The 22,992-nt window shown below is 49.4% G+C and overlaps 2 protein-coding genes and 1 long non-coding RNA gene across 4 annotated transcripts in view; 1 reads left to right on the top strand and 2 right to left on the bottom strand.

The window, feature by feature from the left end:
* The first annotated feature begins 8 nt into the window (after nt 1–8).
* CAMK1G (calcium/calmodulin dependent protein kinase IG) lies at nt 9–16,256 on the top strand. 2 transcript variants are annotated; one of them, XM_027659930.1, is made up of 13 exons: nt 9–210; nt 4,943–5,060; nt 7,557–7,685; nt 8,446–8,520; nt 9,187–9,325; nt 9,460–9,583; nt 10,130–10,205; nt 10,715–10,827; nt 12,093–12,171; nt 12,573–12,660; nt 13,636–14,060; nt 14,527–14,655; nt 15,643–16,256. In XM_027659930.1, exons 2-12 carry the CDS (start codon nt 4,969–4,971, stop codon nt 14,618–14,620), a joined length of 1,434 nt encoding a protein of 477 aa, XP_027515731.1. In that variant the 5' UTR covers nt 9–210; nt 4,943–4,968; the 3' UTR covers nt 14,621–14,655; nt 15,643–16,256. The 2 variants fall into 2 exon arrangements, with proteins under 2 accessions (XP_027515731.1, XP_027515732.1); XM_027659931.1 differs by lacking the exons at nt 9–210; nt 4,943–5,060 and adding an exon at nt 5,606–5,712.
* Nucleotides 2,939–5,528, bottom strand: LOC113954957. The gene is made up of 4 exons (XR_003530373.1): nt 5,456–5,528; nt 4,916–5,000; nt 4,049–4,242; nt 2,939–3,044 (listed from the first exon to the last, which is right to left on the bottom strand). It is a non-coding gene; the product is annotated as an uncharacterized LOC113954957 (long non-coding RNA).
* A 283-nt stretch (nt 16,257–16,539) lies between the features above and the next one.
* The window catches only part of LAMB3 (laminin subunit beta 3), a 25,032-nt gene continuing 18,579 nt past the window's right edge, over nt 16,540–22,992 (bottom strand). Inside the window, exons 16-22 of the mRNA XM_027659634.1 lie at nt 22,716–22,919; nt 21,945–22,089; nt 19,896–20,103; nt 18,784–18,925; nt 18,115–18,291; nt 17,446–17,599; nt 16,540–17,031 (exon numbers count right to left, since the gene is read on the bottom strand). Of these exons, the coding sequence (XP_027515435.1) occupies nt 16,895–17,031; nt 17,446–17,599; nt 18,115–18,291; nt 18,784–18,925; nt 19,896–20,103; nt 21,945–22,089; nt 22,716–22,919 (1,167 nt within the window). The 3' untranslated portion in view covers nt 16,540–16,894. The remainder of the gene's footprint in view (nt 17,032–17,445; nt 17,600–18,114; nt 18,292–18,783; nt 18,926–19,895; nt 20,104–21,944; nt 22,090–22,715; nt 22,920–22,992) is intronic.

Here is a 22,992-nt window from a genome sequence, read left to right as displayed (position 1 = left end):
GGGTTCCCAGGTCCCGCCGCCTCCTCCTCCTCTCACCCCCCTCCCAGCTCGTGCTCGTGGTGATTTCCTCGCCGTCAGGTGCTGCCTGGTTACCATCCCAGCAGCTCCAGCATCTCCTCCTCCTCCTCCTCCGAGCGGGCTCTAATCCCCGCACACGGAGCCGGGCGGGAGCGGCGGCCAACAGGAGTTGCTTTGTTGGTGCTGACTTGGGTAAGCGAAAAACATCCTTTTCCTTGAGAGCCATTTGCTTTTCCTCTTAGCCTGCTCCGGGCGCTGAAGCGGGTGGGGATTCCTGCTAACCTGCCTTTTTTTTTTTTTAAAGATGAATTTTATCTCGGAACTCTGTGCAGGCAGAATCCTCCAGCACTCGTGTTGTATTTAGCATTTCATAGAAAGCTGCCTCTGGCATTTTACTTCCGAAGTATTCTATGGAACCTGGAATATTTCTAATTAAAATCGAGCTTTTGCAAGTGTCCATCTTTAACTACTAAGTTAAAGCACTGCTTTTGAATCGATGGGGTGTGGGGGGGGAATAGAAGATGTTTGAGGTGGGTTTGTTTTTCATGGCGAGCTCGTGTTTCCAATTTCTTGTTCTTTTGTCCCTGAACACAGAGGCTGCCCTGGCACTTCATTCATTCACATGCAGATTGCTTGCTTCGGTGTATTTTTTTTTTTAAATCAAAGCCCTTCGAGTTTGCATTCTCCTTTTTTTTTTTTTATTCCTGTAAACTTCTAATTCCAAAGGCAAACCCATGAAAGCTGCATGTCTCTTCCCCCCCTCCACATGTAACTTTGTCAAGAGACTATTAATCATGCCTTACAATAATTTTGCTAATGCAGTACATCCATTCAGAAGCAGTGGCTGCCTGCAGATGGATTTGCTACTGTGGAAGCAGAACGAATTTCCTCAGGAAATATTTAGGCAAGGTCATAATAACATTCATTACACTCTGATGTGTCCTGCTGGATCAGAGTAGAGCAGCAGCCACGTTTGTTGACTTAGGCTGTAGAGGAGCCCACAGGTTAGACATTAATGTAAATACTGTTTATTTCTTTATATATATTTTGATATATATATGTATATATATATAAACTCATCAGATTGAAGCCCATATGCTGCTTAATTTGTTCTGATGGGGAGGAGGGAAGCTGAACAAATGAAAGCAATGTTATGTACTTCATTTTCAGCTCTAAAGGTCTTCACCTGCCTTCGTTAATGAGCTTTGCAATCTTATTATGCAACCTTAACACTCTGGTGTGATTGCACTGCCCAGAGGTGAAGGGGCAAAAGGGGCAACACAGACCCTTGTTTAGAGCAGGTGTTTGAAATAATGTGTATTTTGGGTGCACTCTGTGTGTGCATCCCACTTTTGGGGCTGGAATACCCCCTGAGCTGGGGGTGAGGTGCACATGGAGGGGGTGTCAGGTTGGAGCTGACAAGTGAAAGAGGGGCAGGGGCAGGATGGACACATCACCTGGCAGGAAAACCTGCCAGTGCCAGCACGAAGTCTGTTTGCCCAACTGCTGTTATGTTTTCTATTCCTGCGGGAAGTAAAGTTTCTTCAAGTAAGTGAGTAAATATGATAAATCCTATTTACCCACGTGCTGTGTCCCAACAGCAAGAAAGGGATTGGAAAGGTGAGGCCCTGGCACAGGTTGCCCAGAGAAGCTGTGGCTGCCCCATCCCTGGAAGTGTCCAAGGCCAGGTTGGAGCAACCTGGGCTAGTGGAAGGTGTCCCTGCCCATGGCAGGGGGTGGAATGAGATGAGCTTTAAATTTCCTTCCACCCCAAACCATTCTGGGGTTCTGTGGTTGTTGGGCCAGAGCTTGAATAAATAACAAAGCCCAGACAACAAATACATCAAACATTACATTCTCACCAACTTCTTTGAAGTGCAACAGGTGACTTAACCAGATTGAGAAACAAAGACAAGCTCCTGGAGCATCAAGGAAGTCACAGGTCTCTTAATCCCATAATCCCAGCTGGATTGAGAGGTTGCTGTGTCCTGCCCCAAATCCCTTTGCAAATACTTTCCCTTGTACCAAAAGAGGAACAAAAAACACTGAAAAGGATGTGATCCAACACAAGGAGGAAGGTGGGCAAGTGTTCATCACCTGAGCCCATATGGAATCCCAGGATGGTTTGGGTTGGAAGGGACCTTAAACATCCTCCACTTCCACCCCCTTCCCCCTGCCATCTGCAGCTTTACATTTGAGGTAATTCAAACCTTCCATTATTTTGCTCTCAAAACAGCACCACTCACTCCCCTTTCCTGCAGAAAGGGGAGAGGAGGCAGGAAATGACTTGCTGATGATGGCACAGAAAAACGGAGAGAGCAGGAAATCAGCTCCACGTGCTGGGAGTCAGAGCTGCTCATCCAGCCCAGCAAAGCAAATGCCACACACACAGAGTGACAGCAGGAGGAACTATAGGATGAGCAGATGATTCACAGGAGATTAAGGAAAACATGATACCACCTTCCTTCAGAACCAAAATCCACTTGAAAACAAGAAAGTTGTTGTTTTCCCAAGGAATTAAAGAGATTGATAAGGGAGCGGCGCTTAAATGAGCAAATATTGGGCAAATTTGACACTTGGGTGTGAATTTATAGAGGTTCCACTGCACAGGGCACCCCTGTCACCTCCCATGGGGGGGGACACAGTCACCTGTGCCCAGCCCAGCCTCCCCACGAGGGGCTTCTCTGCCCTGTGCCCCTCCTGGGCTGCCCCACAGAGCTTGTGCCAACCAGGATGTGCTTCCATGCACAGGAACAGAGCCCAAAATGCCATTTGTCCCCAGGGCCAGGCTGACCTACTTGGTTTTTTGTCTTTTTTCACTTCATAATCTTTGTTTGGCAGTAGGCTGGGAGAGAAATGGAGGGGTCATCTCAACTGTACCTGTCGTTCAGCACCACCCTCCCATCACGCATTTGGTATTTATTTCAAGTGGAAAAAACTCACCTTTCACCACCAGCTGAATGTCTCTGCCAGAAAATTCTCTTTTCGTGATATTCCACATCTGTAGATTAGGGATGGGTGGATGACTGCAAAGAAAACATCATTTAGGGGCTCAAAATAATTGGCAGGAAGGTTTCTACTAATTGATCAGCACTGTTGTGAAGGATTTTTGACCTTCACTGATTCCAAACAACAAGATAAGGCTGGTTTTTATGGGGAGTTGTATTTTTAGGAGTTACACATGCATCAGAAACCAGAAGGTAAATAAAGGCCAAGTGCATGTGGCCTTTGGTGATTTTATGGACTGAAGCCTTCAACTGTTTACAATGGAGTCAATTTTGTTTTCAATAATGTTAAATTAACCTTTAAAAATTGTGTCAAGGAGCTGAAAACCCTGAAAACGTGCTAATTAAGGAGATAAAGTAGGTTCAGGAGGAATTCAATACCTAAACTGCCTGTCATGACAAAAGATCCTTCAGCTTTTTCTCTGCTTTAATACTTCTGCCTTTCCCAAACGTTTATTTATCCCTCAAAGCTTCTGCTTTGTCTTCTGAAGACTCAGCTGTGTCCCACAGCTTTTGGGCTGCCCTTCCTGCTCTGGGAAGTGGGATGCTCCATGTCCCAGGGGATGTTCCATGTCCCAGGGGATGTTCCATGTCCCAGGGGATGCTCCATGTCCCAAGGGATGCTCCCCATGCCCAGGGTGCTGCTGGCAGCCCCCCAAGCCCCTGCTGCCTGGAGATATTTTCAGTGCATTTCTTTAACATCCTGATAGTGAGGACAAGCTACTTTAACATGTATTTTTTTTTCCTAGTCTCAAGGGCTTCATTCTCACCTTCCAGTCCTTAGCCCTGATCTTATCAGGGGTGCTTAGAGGTTTGTGTAACCTTTCATACCTCCCAGCCCTCCTTCAAGCTCTAATTCTCCCGGTGCTCCCCATGCCCACAGCTCCCCTGGGTTCCAGCAGAGCTGCCTGGCCTGGCTCTGAAGAGATTAGAGCTGGGAGGGGATTGGGACATCCCCCAGGTCACACTGCCACGAGCAGCAGTGAGGGTTTCAGGCATGGGGATCACCCAGAGCCTGCACTCACTCAGGTTTGCTGCAGTTACACCCTCCAACGCTGGTGACACACACCTGAACACCTCTTGCAGAGCTGGGGTGGCTCCAGGAAGCTGCATTTTTGGTGGGCTGCTCCCACCACTGCTCTCAGGGCACTCAGAGCTGGGCTCCCCTTCGTGGAATCACAGAGGAGAGGGGAAGGTTGTGACTCAGAGCAAAGGCAATCTGTCAGTGAACAAAAAATCAAAGATGTCAGCAGTACAAACTGTGTGAGACACACCAACAAAAGGTTTTCTATCAAATCCCCTCCCTGCTGTCGTAATCTCTTCAAACTATTTATTATTTGAGCAATAAAACTGTTCAACCATCACCCACCCCCATCACTGCTTGTACATAACTCATAATCCATCAAGTTGGGGATGTTTCAGTTAAAATTAGCCACTGTTCAGCAGGGCTTTTTTAGCCACTAAATGTGAAGCACAATATAAACATTTGTATTTGCCAACATGCTCTAAATGAGTACAGTGACAAGAGAGAATTACCATATGGTCACCAGCTCCTCCCCAGCTGATCCACTCTTCCATCCCTTGCAGCGGGACATAACATCAGGGACATGGGCAGCATGAACAACTCATGGAATCACAGGATGTTTGGGGTTGGAAGGGACCTTAAAGATCATTTTGTTCCACTCCCTGCCATGGGCAGGGACACCTTCTACTAAACCAGGTTGCTCCAATCTGGCCTTGGACACTTCCAGGGGTGGGGCAAGCTGTGAGCAGCAAGAGCAGCACAAAATTTCACGTGCTTGAAAAGTCAGATTCCTCTGGCCCAGCAACCACCACCCACAGCATCCTGAATCCAGCCTGTTCTTCATGTGAGCCCAAGCCATGGCAGTCACCTCTCTTCCTCCTCCTCTTCCTCACAGCGTTCCCTGCTTCCACTCTGGAGGAGATGGGTCGCAAGGAAGAGGATGACAGCAGCTCCTGGAAGAAGCAGACGAGCAACATCCGAAAAACCTTCATTTTCATGGAGGCCCTGGGATCGTGAGTACCACAGCTGCTCCCAGGGCAGGGAACCCTCCAGATCCCACCTTCCCAGCCAGGGCAGTGATTCCCTTGTGGCACTGGCTCCCTCTGAGACAGCCCCTGGTCTCAGGTGAGGGTGGGTGCCCGTCCAGCTCCAGGGATGCTGCTGGTGCTCTGATTCATGGCTCGTGTGTGCCTTGAAGCACCAAAACAGCTCCTTCCCCCCCAGCCCCAGGCACAGCTCCAGTTCCACTCTGCCCTTCCCTCCATCCCCTCTAAGATTGCAGGAAACCTTAGTTTGATAAGTTCTAGGTCCATTGCTGCTGAGGAATATCACAACAAGTCATATATTTAGCTCAGAAACCCTGACTCAGTCCGGGGATGAAACAAAAACAAGGATGTTTGAGTCGTACAATCCCTCCCTGTGAGTTCACAGCTTCATTTGCCTATTCATGGGGATGAGACAAGAAAACATTTCCAAGGTGGTGGAGGAGGAATTGAATTACCTCCATCAGCATGTTCTGTCATGGAAAAACGTTCTGTGACTTCAGAGCCCACAACAAAGCTCCCAAAAAACAGCCACACCAGAGCTGGGTGACGTTTTGATTGTGTCCCTCAGCAGCCCCATAAATTATTTAAATTATCCAGCAGCTTTCACTAAAGGAATGAGGTTAGAAAGAGCTTTGTTCTCTCCCAGCCAACTTGTTGATTCATCATTTTTTAATAAGGGGCATAATTATTATAAACTGTTTGGGACAGATATATAGAACAGATGCCCCAGCAGCTGATTTGTAGGTTGTTCATTTCCTACTATTACATTAATAGGAAAATTTAGCATTAGAAATTGAGATTTCTTTTTCCACATGCACTACTTCAGCTCGCTGAAGAACTGAAATGAAGATCTGGGGCCTAAAACTGCCTCAAAACTTGTTATCACCTTCCACCAGCACACCCAGCTGCATTAGGGACCCTGCAAGGAGCTCTCAGGGATGTGAAAGGCATATCCATGAAACAGCCTGCACAGTTTATGTGGCTAAAGGGGTAAAAATGTGCAAAATGAGAGGAAAGTCCCAACACCACCTGCTTTTTGGGCCAGAAGAGAGAAGATCGTTATGTATAATTTACTAAGTGAGATTAAGAGTTCATCTGTTGGGATGGCTTCCCAAAAATCTATGGGTTTTTTTTTGTTCAGGGTTTTTTTTTGGGTGATTTGGGTTTTTATTTCCCTTGCTATGGACCAGTCCTGGCACAGCAAGTCCTCAGGGTCTTGCACAGGCATTCCTTGTAAGTGGATTACAGGGGACACAGGACTTGTGCCCTGGTTTATTGGGTTTGCTGCACCACCATCCCCACCCAAAGGTGCTTTCACATCACTCACCTCCCTCTCCTTGCAGGGCTTTGCAGGCTCAGGGGCAAGTTCCATTTAATGGCCATCAATTAATCTGTTGCTCATTTGACGAGGATTATTGAGGACTGACCTGGCAAAATGTGCACTGTCACTACCCTGAGCCATGTGCTCAGCTCCCTGAGACAAACCTTTAACAGGATTGGGAGCTTTAGGCATGTTATAAATACCTGCTCAGGGCTGCCCTGGGCTGACCCCTGCCCAGGGGGGTACAGGACACTCACTGTCACTTTGTCACTAAGGGTACACAGGTATTTGCAGGCTCTGCAGGCAGGAAAATGCAGCAGATGCTGAAGTAAAATACGAACTCGTATGTAACTGATAAATAACCCTATTATTTTGCATTTTAGACATACAGAGGGTTGGGTGGTAACACCCAAACTGCAACATCACTGGGCTGCTTCCACTCAGCTTTCTCAGTCCTCAGGGCAGTGCTGGGCAGGGAAGGGGCAGGAATACCTAAAGACTGGGGGGGGTTTGAAGAAACGTGATTTTAGAGTGGAATTTGGCCCCATTAGAGCAGAGGCTGTTGAGATCTTCCCACAGAGGTTTAACCCCAGTGAGCACCCAAGCTCCAGACTGCCCCATCTCAGGAAGGTTATGGATACAGCCCCTCCCTGAGCTTGTGCTTAGCCCAGGAAAATCCCCCCAGCCCCAAGGGATTCCAGTGCAAAGGTTCCTCGAAAGGAACCCAGGGATGTGCTGAAAACCCTGTTTGCCCTCTGCCTCCCTGGAGCTCAAGTTCACCCACAGCCAGGCCCCTGCAGGATTAAAACACTTCAGTATCTTCCCAGGCAGTCCTGAAGAAGCTGCTTTAATTTTCCTCTTTTTTTGCCCACTGCCTCAACACAGCTTCATGGCCAACTATGCAAAAATAACCTTTTCTCTACGGAGAAAACTTGGGGGTTTATCTCCATATTGCATAATCCTACCTTGGATATCCTGAGTTTGGGGCTGCTGGAGACAGAGTTGTAGCTTTATAATCAGCATCCACTTAGAGTTAAGTTACTCCCATGTTGTTTTTTCTTGCTATTCCTTCTCTCTGTAAGTGCCCTCCCAGTTCCCAGCAGCAGCTTCTACTGAAACACAACTTCTCCTCCTCTCTGCAGAGGTGCCTTCTCAGAAGTTTTCCTGGTGAAGCAGAAAAGCACTGGCAAGCTCTTTGCTCTGAAATGCATCAAGAAGTCTCCCCTCACCAGGGACAGCAGCTTGGAGAACGAAATAGCAGTGCTGAAAAAGTGAGTGGTGTTGTGGTGTAAAGTAGAACAAATGTCCTTCCCCAAGATCACAGAATATTTAGGGTTGGAAGGGACCTCTGGAGATCTTCTTGTCCAACCCCCCAAAAAAGAAGTGTGGCTCTACAGGAAGAATAATATGAGGAAATTAGTATTTATTTTTAAAGAATATATAAATATCACTGTGAATCAGGAAATTAGTAAAGTTTCTTCTCTCATTCCTCAGCTGGGTTTGTAACCTCAACACAGCCACACTGCCCCAGAGCTGGGGAAGGAAATCATGGAATGATTTGGGATGGGAAGGGACCTTAAAGCTCAGAGTCTCAGTCTCCTAGTAAGCTAAAAGTAACATTTGAAGAGCTTCCCATGGGCAGGGACAACTTCCACTAGAGCAGGTTGCTCCAAGCCCTGTCCAACCTGGCCTTGGACACTTCCAAGGATGGGGCATAATAGAAATAAATGAAGCAGAGCAGCAGACAGGGAAAAGGGAACCAGAGCAGATGCTTTTGCAGCCTAAGGAAATCTCCTGCTGTAGGGGTTTAAAAACAAAGGGTCTGATCCCCAACTGTTGGTGCCTGGTACTCATAAAAGAATTGGTAGGGGCATCAATGGTCCTCTACCACTCAGGGGAAGGGAGATCAGCCACAAAACACCCCAGTGGATTTTCACTGGTGATTAAAGCAGGATGACTGTTGGGTTTTCCACTTCAAAAACCATTTGTGTCCTCACCAGGTTCGTTTCTGACCCACCTTTACCTTTGCAGGATAAAGCACGAAAACATCGTGACTTTAGAAGATATTTATGAGAGCACAACCCACTTCTACCTGGTCATGCAGCTGTAAGTATGAGCAGAGACACTTCATTTTGGGCCACAGAGGAACCACAAAGACTGGCAGGACCAGGGTGATGCCTCATATTTCCCACTGGAGCCCCTCACAGGGACCATTCAAACCCCCCTCACTGCGAGGGCTGCGTGGTTGGAACCAACCTGGACACTTCTCCTGCTGCCTTGGCCCACCCCTCGTTTTAGCAGCAAGTTTTCTAAACCATGATTTGGAGCTATTTATGCAAATTAATTCATCACAGTTTAGCAGGGCAGAGACAGAAGTATTTCTAATTAAAGCTGTGCAGGGTTTCTAGAAATGAATATGGGCACCGTGTCAGCAGCTGAGAAAGCACTGTGAGCACCCAAATCTGAGCAAATTTAGCTAAAGGAAGCAAAAAACTATATCCATTCTGTGGTGGAGCCTGGAGTAGGGCTGGATAGCTGTGGCTCAGTCCTACCAGGACTTGGGTAAAGTTTCCCCTGGTTTACCAGCACTCCTTACAGGAGCATCCATGAGCTCAGCCTCACAAAAACTGCTGCCCAAGGAATGGTTCTGCTGTAGGTGGAGCTGTGAAAGGACCAGAAAGTCAGCTGGCCTAACACAAAAGCATGATTCATTTTGTTTAATTTTTTCTTTTTTTCCCAGTCGTTTTCTTTCTGAATTGCCTTTTTCCACAGGGTGTCTGGGGGAGAGCTCTTCGATCGAATTTTGGAGCGAGGTGTTTACACTGAGAAAGATGCAAGTCTGGTGATCCACCAGGTGCTGACAGCAGTGAAGTACCTGCATGAGAATGGGATAGTTCACCGAGACCTGAAGGTGAGACCTGGCCCTCAGCAGCACCTCAGGGAGCTGCCCTGGCTGCCAACTCCACCTGCTTTGCCCCAGGGCTTCCTGCCCTCCCTTTGCCATTTTTCTGCCACAGATTTCAGCCTCTGACTGCTCTTTCACAGCCTGAAAACCTTCTTTACCTGACTCCTGAAGAGAACTCCAAAATCATGATCACGGATTTCGGCTTGTCTAAAATGGAGCAGAACGGCATCATGTCCACGGCCTGTGGGACTCCAGGATATGTGGGTAAGCCAAGGATCAGGAATGGGCTTGTGCTGGTGGATTGGCTGGAAGAAAGGCTGTGCATTGCCTAGAAAAAAGGGAAAAAAATAAATACATAATTATGTTAATAACAACACGCTGCTCGCAAATGCACTGCACGGACCACGTACAGGCTGGATTAAAAGTGAGTGTGGAGACTGAAAAATCTCAGCATGCTTAAAAATGCAAGGAAAAGGATAATTTTAGGAGCTCTATATTTATTGAATTATCATAAAAATAATTGAAATGCAATGGGATTGTGTTAAATGCCCATCAGCCTGCACTGCCTGGACCCACAGCTCCCTGGTCAAACCTCAGGGTACAGGCAGAGCTTGTCCGTGGTTCTTTCTATCTAATGGCATAAAATAAGATACAAATAGCACAGACCAATTTAGCTGGTAAATGCTGCTGTTAGCAGCTGATCTCTGCGCTGGCACCTCAGAGGCCAAGTGTACCAGGAACTCCTGCTTTTCCCAGTATTGGAGAACTCATTATTGCTCAGAATTCCCACGTGGTTTTGCTGTTCCGCAGCCCCCGAGGTCCTCGCCCAGAAGCCCTACAGCAAAGCCGTGGACTGCTGGTCCATTGGAGTCATCACTTATATCCTGTGAGTAGCAGCAAGCAGCATCCCACTTGTTTTTCCATGAGTTTCCCAGCTCCTCAGTGCTCACCCACCTCGGTGGAGCAGCAGTGTGAGCGGGGGCGATGCCGGACCTGCCGTTCTCGTGGAGCACAGGTTCAGCAGGCACAGGAATGAAAGGCATGTGGGTAACCAAGTACAGGAGAGGAGATGAAAAGAATCCCATTTTCTCCATTATGTGCCTCATCCTATGCTTTGTTTTTTTACCCGTTGCCTACAAATACCATTCAATCTTCCCTGGTACTTTTTGTTTCCTCCCACACCACTCAGCTCTGTACCAGCTGTGGCTTTGTCCTCTCGCTGCTGCAGTGAAGTTTTTAACTCTTTCCTGCAGCTTTGCTGATCCACTCAGCAGTGAGGGACAGGTGGATGGGGAGAGAAACCTCCTCTGTCACTCCTCACTCATGTTGCTGGAGGAGCCTGTGCTGATGGGGGTGGTGGCATTGAAGGACCTCTGGCTTTCTGCTCTGTTCCAGGCTCTGTGGGTATCCCCCTTTCTATGAAGAGACTGAATCCAAACTGTTTGAGAAGATTAAGGAAGGCTACTACGAGTTTGAGTCTCCGTTTTGGGACGATATCTCCGAGTCAGGTAAAGCTCTGGCGCTGGGAAACTCCGTGTTCCCTCCCAGCAACTTCAATCCCAAGCCCTGTAACCATGAGCCTGCACCCCCAAAACACCCATTGCTTGACTTGGGAGGGATGGGGAAGGATGAAGCCATGAACTGAGTCACCCTGATTTTCACAAGTGGATTACTGAGCTCCAAGTGAGCTTAGATTTCCCTTGGAAGTGTTCAAGGCCAGGAGAAATCCTTCCCTGTGAGGGTGGGGAGGCCCTGGCACAGGTTGCCCAGAGAAGCTGTGGCTGCCCCATCCCTGGAAGTGTCCAAGGCCAGGTTGGACAGGGCTTGGAGCAACCTGGGCTAGTGGAAGGTGTCCCTGCCCATGGCAGGGGAATGGAATTACGTTTTCTTTAAGGTCCCTTCCAACCCAAACCATTCTATGATTCTGTAAGAAGGGGAATTCAAGGGGCTTTTCCCCTTTATTTTCTATGGTTTTTTTTCTTTTTTTTCCCCCTTGTTTTCCTTCCCATCAAATGTCAGCCACCACTGGGCCCTTCCACCAGACCAGCCTGCTCATGGAGCTTACCTGTACACAGCACACCACATCCAGCATCTTCACAGCATATTTTAAACATCAGTCTTTTACACATACAAACAAAACTGGCAGGGGGTTTGTTAGGATTTAATAACAAACACTGCAATCCTTCCTGCTTAAAAAAAAAAAAAAAAAGGAAAAAGAAATGGGACTGATGTAAGTGCTCTTTAGGGCAACTCCTAAATCCACCCAGTTTACTCTTTAATGGCTTTTAGAGTTATTTTTTCTAGCTGAATAGTTCAACTCAGTTCACATAATCTGAGTGTTTAGTACATCTCCAGTTAATATATTTTCATCTGGAGCCCTTCACTACAAACATGTCCCTTTAATGGAGTTATCAGAGAATTGTTAAAGTTGGAAAAGACCTCCAAGATCATCAAGTCCAACCTTTGACAGAATCCCACCCTGCCCACTAAACCACATTGCAAAGTGCCACATCTACTCATTTTCTGAACACTTCCAGGGATGGTGACTCCACCACTTCCCTGCACAGCCTCTTCCAATGCTTGTCCACTCTTTCAGTGAAGAATTTTTTTTCCTTATATCCAACCTGAACCTCCCCTGGTGCAACGAACACCTTCTCCTCAGGGCTGAACTCTGTGACGTTTATCCACTGTACTTCCCATACCCTTAGGATCGTGCCTTGGAAGAAGGAGAAAATAACCTTTTCCCTCTGCTTTTCCCCCCCCCCCCGAACAGCCAAGGATTTCATCAGACATTTGCTGGAGAAGAACCCAGCTGTGAGGTTTACCTGTGAAGAAGCCCTGAGGCACCCGTGGTGAGTGGACAATTCACCAGCCCCGTGTCCCTCTCCACGTGCTCCATGGAAGCTGAGAACAGGGGGGTCTCCCCACCCCATTATTAACGTCACCATCTGCCTCCACGTGGCCCTGGGTGTTCCTTTTTTTTTTTTTTTATGTGCAAAGAAAGAAAATGATGAATAATTAAAGATGCCGTTTGTGCATAACTGCCTCCGTAAACAGTGGCAAAGCCGAAATCCCACCCTGAGCTCTCCCAGGCTTTGAAGTGTGTGTTTGCACTGCATTCCTGTTGCTGTTTTTCCTTTGGGTTTAATTATTGCTGATTGAACGTAGAAAGCAGTGAGTTGCTTCCAGAGTGTGGAATGCCTTACAAATGCCATCTGCCTACGAGCCCGTTTTCTTCTCTTCCCATCTGCAGGATTAATGGAAATACAGCCCTTCACCGTGACATCTACCCATCTGTCAGTGCTCAGATTCAGAAGAACTTTGCAAAGAGCAAATGGAGGGTAAGTCATTGCTGCTGGGAGCCCAGAGCCATTTCCCCAACAAACCCCAGTTGCTGTCGTGCAGCAATAAGTGAGGCTTCAGCTGCGTGGGTAAGCACCAAAAAACATGGGATCCTCCACACCTGTATCCTCCAAATTTTAAATTGAGTGCAGTTATTGTTTATTGGGTGTTTGGAGCAGTATTTCCTGCTGCAAAAAGTACTGGTAAATTCACCACAAACATCATGCTGTAGTGGCCTCACCATGAAAGCAAAGGGGAGGGGGAAAGGATCATAAAATCACAGAATGGTTTGGGTTGGAAGGGAACTTAGAGCTCATCCAACCCCACCCCCTGCCATGGGCAGGGACACCTTCCACCAGCCCAGGTTGCTCCAAGCCCTGTCCAACCTGGCCTTGGATGGGGCAGCCACAGCTTCTCTGGGCACCCTGTGCCAGGGCCTCCCCACCCTCCCAGGGAAGAATTTCTTCCCGATATCGAGCCTAAATTTCCCCTTTCAGTTTGAACCCGTTACTCCTTGTCCCCTCACTTATTGCCTTTGTACCGAGGGAGTGAAATTGGTGTTCCACCAGCAGATCTTTTTGGGAGCTTAATTCAGCTCTCCCTCCTTTCAGCCTTGAAGATAAATTCAGTTTACATCAAGACTTTTAGCTAGTTTAGCTGGAGATAGGGATGCCAGAGGCACCATGTGCACGACAGCGTTTTAAACAGCTACATTCACAGCTCAGCTCTAGTCTCCATCTCACACTGCTGGGTAATTCACAGCTGTTCCCACACCCTCCTCGTGTGCAAGCAGTTGTAAACTCCAAAAGCATCAGCAGTTTGTGGAAAATGTGATGTTTATGCACATCTCACTTCCCACATGGTGCTGACCCACCCAGTGCCAAGCAGTCATCACCTCGGGGGGACAGTCTGTCTGTCCCACCCAGCCTGGCACCACCAGGGGCTCACCGGGGTGGTTTTGTCTCCTTCCCCAGCAAGCCTTCAACGCCGCAGCCGTCGTTCACCACATGAAGAAGCTCCACATGAGCGGCCACGCGGCGGCCGAGAGCCCCGCACCCGCCACACCCGGCCCGGGGGCCTCCACGCCCAGTACGCCCTTGGTGGCCACCCCGCCAGCAGCTCAGAGTGAAGACAAGGACACACCACTCCCTGAGGTCCCCACGCAGGGCTGTGCAAACCCTCAGCTGGAGCAAGACACGGGAATGGGAGAGGAGGAGCTGGGAAGCCACCCGGAGAACGGAGCGTTTCCCGCGGGCAGCAGCCTGGTCCTGCCGGACAACAACCACAGCCCTCCAGGCAGAACCTCCTGTGGCTGCAGCCCGGCCTGTGTGGGGCATGAGAAGACAAAGACATCCTTCTGCTCTGAGCCGGTGCTGCTTAAAAAACCTTCCAAGTCCCAGTAGGTATCCAAGCCGTTAGACAGAACTTCCAGCACGTTATATGGGAATAACCACCTCCTGGAAGGGGTCGCCTGGCACGTGGGTTGCCAGGTGGAGGTAGAAAGGGAATGAGCAAATGCTTTGGCGGGCTGGAAGCTGTGCCCAGCCAAGTGCCTGCTGTGTGTGTGAGCACGGGGTGAGGCAGGTGCCAGGGCTGCAGGCACAGCTCGCTCCGAGCCGAGGCTCTGCTGCCTCCCACCACAGGCTGGAGCACATTTGTTCTCCAGTAACTGAACTGCCCAGTGATTAAAGCTGCTGGTGCAGAGTGACCAGACCCTGCCTCTGCTGCAGTGACTCCACTCTTTGCTCCTGGCACTGATGTTCTGTATATTAACAACACGATTTCAATTCCCTCCCAGAATGATTGTAAATGTTGCTGTTTCTCTCTTTTCTTCTTTCTGTTCCAATTGTTCTGTTCCCAACCAGTCATTTCAAAACAGAAGTTCTTGTTCCAATGAAGACCAGTAAACACTCCTCTCACTGTGGCACTGGGCAAACTGGAGTTTGTTTGATCATGTGATGGAGGCAGCTGCTGGGCTCTCCACATCACCAGTGGTAAGTGCTCTGCAATCCAATCACCAGCTGCTTTTAATTAATCCCATTAGGGCATGAAAAAGGGAAAGGCACAACTAGCAAAGTGAATGTGCATGAAAGAAATGAACTCACCCTTTTTTTGCAACGGAAAAAGCCTTTAAACTAAAGCACCTTTCAGGGAATGAATCACCTGTCAGCTTCCATTAAGGCCAGTCCAGTGACTCTGAATCCAACTTCTGCATTACAACAGGGTTGCTCAGGAACATGGGAGAGGAAGCCAAGCATGGGCTTGTCATATCAAGCTCTACAATTATTCCAAGCTACTCACTGGGAAACACACTGATCCAAACAGCTCTGCCAGCTGGGATTGGGGTTTTTCAGCTGTGACCATGAGCAAAGGGCTGGCAAGAGGCTGCTGGTCCAGGGCTGGGAACAGCCAGGATGTCTCTGTAGCCTGAAGGGCCATTCCCTTTCCCAGATTTGGTCCAGGCAGGTCTGAGTGTCTTTGTCAGCAGAGAGCAGAGCATGGAAATGCTCAGGTTTTAGGCAAGCAGTGTAAAATAATGAAAGTTTCATCCTGTTTGACCAATTTGGATAAATTCTGTTATCACATTGTATGTGAGCAGTAAGAAGCACTGCTATTAGATCCTGCACTAAAGAATGCTCCCCAAAGGTGAGAACCTGCTGGCAGAGCTCTCCTCAAAAGCTGCATCAAGTGAGCTCCCCCCTCTCATCTCCTGTGCCAGTCTCTGCTGATGAGACTCTGTGAACAGGACTGCAAGGTACAAAGGATTAACAGCACAGACAAACGCGTGTCAGATCCACTGTAGGCTCCAAGAAGGTTCATTCCAATGATCAGTCATGTAATAACCCTTTATAACTAAGCACACAAAGGGATCTAAGCTGCTCCTAAACCCCTGTGCTACTGCTCATTAACAGCACATTCTGCAGGCAGCAGTCTAGTGAAACAAAGTTCAATCCTCAACTGAGATTCTCTCTCTTTTGCAGAAACAGAAGGGCTGTTTTACTCTTTTCTGCACTTCAAAGCCAGACATCACCAGTGCAAGCAAGAAAGGAGGCTGTGTCCCACCAGCAGCTCTCACAGAGCAGTGACCAGCTGGGGACAGCAGCACAAGTCCCAGGAATCCATCACTGCAGTGACCTCGGGGTGTTTCTGGATCATTAGAGCTGGGAGAAGGCAAGGGAAAGGCTGAGGGTCCTGCTGGCATATCCAGTGTATATTATCCATATGGCATTGCTCATGCTACAGGCTTTTGTTTTCCTGTTTAGTTGTCCAAGGCATAAGTGCACTGCACAACATCAACCCTCCAAACCAAAGCCATGCAGAGCTTTACCCAGTGGCAGGGCAGTTATTTTTACAATCTTCACCCTCTCCACTCCTTGGGGTTTGGTTAGTCCCAGGCTTTGGCACTGTGGAGTTCAGCATCCCCCAGCTGCCCACTCAGGCTGCTCAACTCCCACCACAGCCATAAGAGGAGAGAGAACCTGCTAGAAACCTCCCTGTGTCTGATGAGAACACAGCAAGGTCTGAATCCCCTGCTTCCGAGCCTGTAATTGCACAATAAATACTTGCTTAATAAAGCTGGGGTTTGTTTTGTAAAGTGCCTCTTGGTTATTCATAGAAACCTGATGTGGAAATGGTCTGTCAGGTCCCTCCTAAAACATTCCCTGTGCATCCACAGACCTGCTCCCGCTGGTGTTTTCTGGCAAAGTGTTACAACACGGGCAGATTGTGATAGAAAATCAAACAAGACACTTCAGTTGTACAGAGGGAGATAAAATTCTCCATTTTGGCCATCTGGTTATTTGAAGAAAGATCTCTGATGGAAGCACTGAAGCCATGGCAAGTTTGAAGGATTAAAAAAAAAAACGATTTAAAAAGAGCCCACGTGGCAGATTTAATATGAACAGTGAAATTCAGCTTAAAGAGCTTGAATTGGCTAAAACAAGAAAAAACATTTGTTGGTTTATAAACCCCTCTGGAAATAACACCTTGGGGATGTTTTTATTTGTCATGAGAGACTAATGTCTCTCCCCTTTTTTCCTCCAACCACTGAGCAGCTTTGGCCAGTCCAACCTTCTCCGTGGGGTTGCTCCTTTGGTTCAGTGCAGCTCTTTTCCAGAGGTACAGAAACTTAATTTGCTAAAAATAGAGATACTGAGCCAGAAAATGGGAATAAATACAGCAGTCAGTGTCTGCAGAGGAGGCAGGCAGTGCCTCTGGAGTGTGGTGGCTCTCTCAGGAGCAGCTGTCATAGTAGGAGACTTTCTTTTTGATGGCATCTCGGATCTTTCCCACCTGCTCCTCCAGCCCCGACAGCCTGGACCACTTGGACATCAAAGCCTTGTTGCTCTCCTGGATTTCTGTCTCTAAAGCTGAGGAGAGAGGGCAGGGAAGGGTTATGTGGTGGTTGGGCTGAGCCTCCCTCCTGCACAGCTCGGGTGGGGTGAGAAAAACCAACGTCCTGTATTTCCTCTTCTCTCCCTCCAAACAACCCCACAACATGACTGCTCCCAACAAAGCCATCAGTTTGGAATGCTTAAAAAGGGAAGTAAATATGTGGAGGAAAACAGGGCCCCACGGGCACTGCAGGCAGGGATTCCCTTCCATGGTGGCCCCCTGGAAAACTCCAAATTTATGGGCACAGCACCATCAGATACAGCCCAAATCCCACCATCACACTGCCAAAAGTACGCTGTCTTCCTTATAATTTCTTTCCCTCACACCATGGGAGTCCAAAAGCTGTTCCCCAGTGCATGAGATTGTTATATTGAGTTCGTAAATCTTACTTTCCATCCTGAGCATGATGCCCAAGGTTTCCTCAAAGAGAGCCCGTGCCTCCTGGCCTATGCTCTGCACTCTGCTGCCCTGCTCTCCCAGTGCTGGGCTCTGCTCCATCCTGCTCTTCAGCTCAGAGTACATTTGCTTCACTTGTTCAAAAGCCTGGGGAAAAGCAAATAAACAGTGCAAGTAGGATCACTCAAATGGGCTGTGGAGAAGGGGTTTTTCCAGTGTTGAATCCTGTTTAAATGTTAAATGGATATTGGACTGGAGCTTTGTCCCTGATAATCATGCAAACGTGTCACAGTCTCTACTGATGAGGTTGTATGAACAGGGCTGGGATTAACAGACACAGGATTAACAGAAGAGACAAATGCAAGTCAGACCTACTACAAGCCCCAAAAAACTCCATTTGTGATGCACTCAAAGACTGACTGACAGCTCAACAAGCTGCTCTGCCTCAGGCAGGACAATGAGCAGAAATAAGTTTCCAGCAAAGGGCATCAGGATTGAGACAGATCCTGGAAAAACTCAGCAGCGGGATAGACACCACGGCTGATTAACAAGCACACGAGCCGTGACCCGAACGGGAAAACTTGCTCGTCTCATCCAGAGCCACAGCTGGCTGGGCTGGCCAGGGAGGGGGGCACAGCCGTGGCATCCCCCCGGGGTGGTACCTGCTGGGCACTCCTGGCCTGCTGTGCCGCCGTCTCGGCCGTGTGCCGCGTGTCCGTGGCCCGCAGGCGGTTCTGGTCAGCCCCGCGCTGCAGCCGCTCGAGCCGCTCCCCCAGCCCGTCCAGCTGCGCCCCGATGGCAGCCACGTTCTCCTGGGCTGGCCCAAGGACGGCCTCGATCTGGAAGGTGACAAGGAAGCCACGTTCAGCCCCCGCTCCTCGGGGTTTTCCCTCGGCGCAGGGACCGGCTGTGACGGTTCACTGGTTCAAACTGCAGGATTCCCGGGCAAAAGTGGGGTGGCACCAGCGATTTCTGTCCACACAAGGGTTGGTGCTGGGTGTCTCTGGTGTATTTGATTCCACTTTAGGTCACCTACAGTGACCTTAACCACCTCGCCTGGCTCTGTCTTGGAATGATGACAGCGGAAACACAAACCAGGCCTTGTGTTCTGTCTGTGCTGTGCTCCCTGTGCAGCCAAGAGTCCAGCAGGGACCATGACTGGAGTGTGGAGAAGCACACCAGCGAGGTACATTTTTACAGCCAAAGCTTCCCTGGATCCCACTTCCCTGCTGCTCTGGCTCAGGACTCCAAAAGTGGCCTCCACAAGGACTCTGCATTTCCAAAGGAGTGGTGAGCAGGGCGCAGGAGCGTCGCTGGGAGGCATCACTCACCTCATCAACGCGCTCCCGGATGAAGCGAAGGGAAGAGCCCGAGCCCCTGATGGCTCCCTGGGCCTCCAGGAGCATCGTGTTTGCTCGCTGCAGGTTCCCCACCACCTCCTCCACATTGCCCTCCACAGCATTTGCCCGGTTCCTGGGGAAATGTGGGAAAGCAGGACTGAGTGTGGGTAACTGCAAGTCAGGATTACAGAGGTAAAATGAGGAAGCTTGAGAAGCAAGAGAGTGTTGCTACTGAGAAGCTTGTAATCTTCCTCCCCCAAAATCACAAAGCCACATGTCTGGACTCCTGCAGGTTTCCTCTTAGAGAAGTCTCAGTTCCACTTCACAGCCCCAGGCAGAGGAGACAAGCTGAGAAGGGGAGAGAAACTCCTTCCTTCAGACTGGTCAGAAACATTTATTTTGTAAATGGTGCATGAAAAAGTATCAAAGGGAAAGTAATAACCACTGAACCAGCTTCAATGAATGCTTTTCTGCTCGCAGCGGGACTGTTCAGCCTGGGTGGCAGAGTTCTCCATAGAAAACCAGACTCCCCTGTCTCATCACTTCCAGTAGGTTAAGCAGGTGTCAGACACTGTCAAGGAGTTTACAGACTCATCCCATTAACCTTCTCGCTGGGATATTGCTGCAAGTCAACACGTGACAAAGCAGATGCTCCAAATTTGCAAGGACACCCTGTAATTACTTTTTAAGGGACCATGGAATAATCCTCCCAACTTTCACCCAGAAAACAAATAGCCCATTTAATCTCCTCGTGCTCTCTTGTGCAATTGGGATGCAGGTCACCAATATCAAGTAACACCAGGGCAACCCTGTCATCTCCCAACACAGAGATAAGAGAAAAGCCTCCATTATTCAGGTAAAGCCCTTCTTGTTCTGGTATCTACAACAGGATCTGTTCTTGGCAGCCAGATTTATTTGCACTGGGACCCCAGGGAGGTGTCTAGAGATTGCAGACTCATTCTGGATGGACACAGATGGACACCACGGCCTAGAACTTCAGATTGTGCAAGTCAGTAGAGCTCAGGCAGAGTGAGATTTCTACCCAGCTGAGAACCACCACGTTCACCCCCTCAGCTGCCAAAGGCCCTTGAACCCCAACCCACCTGGCTTGTTCTGCCTCCTGCTGAAGCTGCTTGGCCTTGGCAATGTCCTCGGCTGTCTGGGCAAGGATGTCCTCGGGGCACTGCAGCTGAGTGGCCAAGTTCTGGATCTCAGTCATTTTTCTCAGGACTGCGGCAGCGTCCGTGGGGAGACGCAGGGAGAGGACTGACTCACTGATTTCCTGGATGGCAGCAGGATCCGTGTCCTTGTCTGCAGAGCAGACAGACAGACAGCATCAGGAAGGGGAGAGGAGAAGGTGGGAGTGCAAATGCAAGGGAAGAGGAGGGCAGCCAGCCAGCCTTGCATGCTCTCACACACACAGTCTCCTCATTTCAGACACCTGCCACCATCCACCCTGAGTTCATCTCCTTGAATTCAGTGTACTCCTCATTTCCCTTTCAGGAAAGGGCTGCAATGATACCTTTAATTTGGCAATGAGAACACCATGGCTAAACCCAGAGCACAGCCAGGCAGATTTCACTGAGCAGATGAGGGGGAGTTTCAAGACAAGCCCTTTTTTACTTCACAAATAAAAGTTAATACATCAGAAGCAGGCAGAGCCCAAGGGACATTAGCCCAGCGATTAGCTCAGAAATATCTTCACTCATCATTAACCCCAGGCAGCACCAAATGACCTGATTTTCTCATTCAGCTAATGCTCATGAGCCTCATTATGTTATTACAAACAATAAGTCATCGGTTTGTAGGACAACAAGGAATTCTCATCTGATTAATAGTCTCCTCCAGAGAAGGGTCATCTGCCTGTCTCTGGTCAGTGAGTGTGGCCAGAAAACATCTCTGCATCGGGTCACTGCTGGCTGCAAATCCTCAGAGAACATCAGCCATGGGGACAGGTTTGTCTTCCAGCCCCAGGGATGGCACAGAGCAGGACTCAGAGGGAGCTGCTGTCTGTGCCACAAACAAAATGCCATCTCCTCCACAGCTTTCCACTTCTGCCAACTCACAGTTCACCTTTCTAGAGGTGATATGTGAGAGCAGTGCTTGTGAGGATGTTGGAAACCTCTCCACGAAGCCCCATTCACAGCAGGTCAAGGCTGTGTGGTGTCTCCTGCCCCATGAACCTCACAAGTGGTGCCCAAATGCCTCTGTAAGGAAGCAGGCAGGGTGACAGCCCAGCAAATCGACACAGGTAAGAGCTGGGACTATTTAAGCTTCGTCTGAACAGCAGAGTTAAGCCTGAGCAAGCCAGTGGGCCAAACTACAATTGCTGGTGAAGTCACAGCCTTGGGTGCTGCTGCAATTTCTCTGTTTTCAGAAAACACCATCCCAGCCAACCTTGCTGCCTCAGAGGATGTGTGTTACCTTTGCTACACAAACACCCAGATAAACTGGATATCCAAGAGCTTAACTGGGCTGAGCCAACCAGCTGCTTCCCTCTCCTGTGTGCTCTCATACATAACATCAGCAGGGCAGTGATTGTCCCCCTGTACTCAGCACTGGTGAGGCCACACCTCAAATCCTGTGTCCTGTTCCAGGCCCATCACTGCAAGAAAGACATGGAGGGGCTGGAGTGTGTCCAGAGAAGGGAATGGAGCTGGGGAAGGGTCTGGACAGTCAGTCCTATGAGGAGCAGCTGAGGGAGCTGGGGGGGCTCAGCCTGGAGAAAAGGAGGCTCAGGGGGGACCTTCTCACTCTCACAACTCCCTGACAGGAGGGGGGAGCCAGGGGAAGTCTGACTCTGCTCCCAGGGAACAAGGGACAGGAGGAGAGGGAATGGCCTCAAGCCATGCTGGGGAGGGTCAGGTTGGACATCAGGAGGAATTTTCATCATGGAAAGAGTGATCAAGCATTGGAAGGGGCTGCCCAGGGAGGTGGTGGAGTCTCCATCCCTGGAGGTGTCCAAGGAAGGACTGAACATGGCCCTCAGTGCTCTGGGCTGGGGGACAAGGTGGGGATCAGCTCTTGGCGTCTTTTCCCACCTTAACAACTCCACCATTCTACGATAACTCTAAAAACTAGTTTTTTCCATGCACAAACAAGCACCCCCACCCCCACCTCCCACCCCCAGGCTTTACAGGTGGCAGAACTACCTGACAAGAAGTCTCGGACCCTCTGGATGAGCTGCCGGACGCGCCGCACGTCCCCTTCGATCTGGGTCCTGGTCACCCCCAGCTGCTCCGCCAGGCGCCGGGCGCTGCTTTGGATCTGACTCGCAGACATCTCTGTTGTTTTAATCTGGAAACAACAATGGAGCCAATTCTTCTTGATCTGGAACCCCACAGCCCTGACTCAACTCCAAGTGAACTGAGAAAGGCGCTTGGAAACGGTGCCGTTCCACGTTCTTAATGTGCCGGAGCTTTTAAGGACTGTAAATGTTGAAGACTGAGGGTTGGACTTGCAAAGGAAGCTCTCAAAGAGGAACAGCACGATTTAGCTTTTAAAAAACACGTTTGAAATAATGGATTTTGAACGACTTTGAAAACTCATTTTGTCTTTGCAAGCCACAGAAAGAAGCTGCGAGAGCACGAACACATGAACTCGAGCAGAAAGCACCAAATGCTGGAGCAGAATTAGAGTTTTCCACATTCCCACCCTTTTTTCCATGCTAATCCCAAACCAGGAGGAAGACAGGCTTCCTTTTGACGTTTCCAAAGCCTCTCACACCTTCAGGTCTGTGGCTTCTGCGCTGGGGGAGGCAGGAGAGAGTGTGCAGGAGGGAGTCTCCTGCTCAAAAATTCCTGAATTTCTGAAGCTGCCCCAGGGATCAAACAGAGTTTGATGTGAGGTTTTTATCACTGTCTCCACAGCTGTCCCCCCCAAAGGGTCTGAGCAGGGGGACAGGCAGTGCTGCCCACACTCACCAGCTGTGCTGTCTCCTGGAGCCGGGTGCTCAGGCTGCCAAATTCCCTGGATGCTTCCCCAGCTGCAGCCAGGGCCCCACTGGCCAGAGGGAAGATGCCGTGGCAGGGCTGGCCAGGCCTGCAGGCAGAGCTGTTGTCCCGTGGGCAGAGCAGCCCCTCGCAGTGGCCGGGTGTGCACGTCTCCACTCGGAACCCACCACACACCTGGGGAGGGGAGAACAGCCAGGTAGGAGGGAGAACAGCCGGGTAGGAGGGAGAACAGCCGGGTAGGAGGGAG

This window comes from Corapipo altera, unplaced genomic scaffold (genome assembly GCF_003945725.1).
Source record: "Corapipo altera isolate COAL_440 unplaced genomic scaffold, ASM394572v1 77b, whole genome shotgun sequence".
Lineage (NCBI taxonomy): Eukaryota > Metazoa > Chordata > Aves > Passeriformes > Pipridae > Corapipo > Corapipo altera.
The sequence above is the reverse complement of the archived record's forward strand: the minus strand, read 5'-3'. Positions and strand labels throughout refer to the sequence as shown.

Excerpts from the sequence above, each read along its gene's own strand:
- CAMK1G (XM_027659930.1), top strand. The coding sequence starts at position 4,969 with ATGGGTCGCAAGGAAGAGGATGACAGCAGCTCCTGGAAGAAGCAGACG. Across the intron at positions 9,326-9,459 it reads TAGTTCACCGAGACCTGAAG|CCTGAAAACCTTCTTTACCT; the intron begins GTGAGACCTGGC and ends GCTCTTTCACAG. Across the intron at positions 10,828-12,092 it reads GGACGATATCTCCGAGTCAG|CCAAGGATTTCATCAGACAT; the intron begins GTAAAGCTCTGG and ends CCCCCCGAACAG.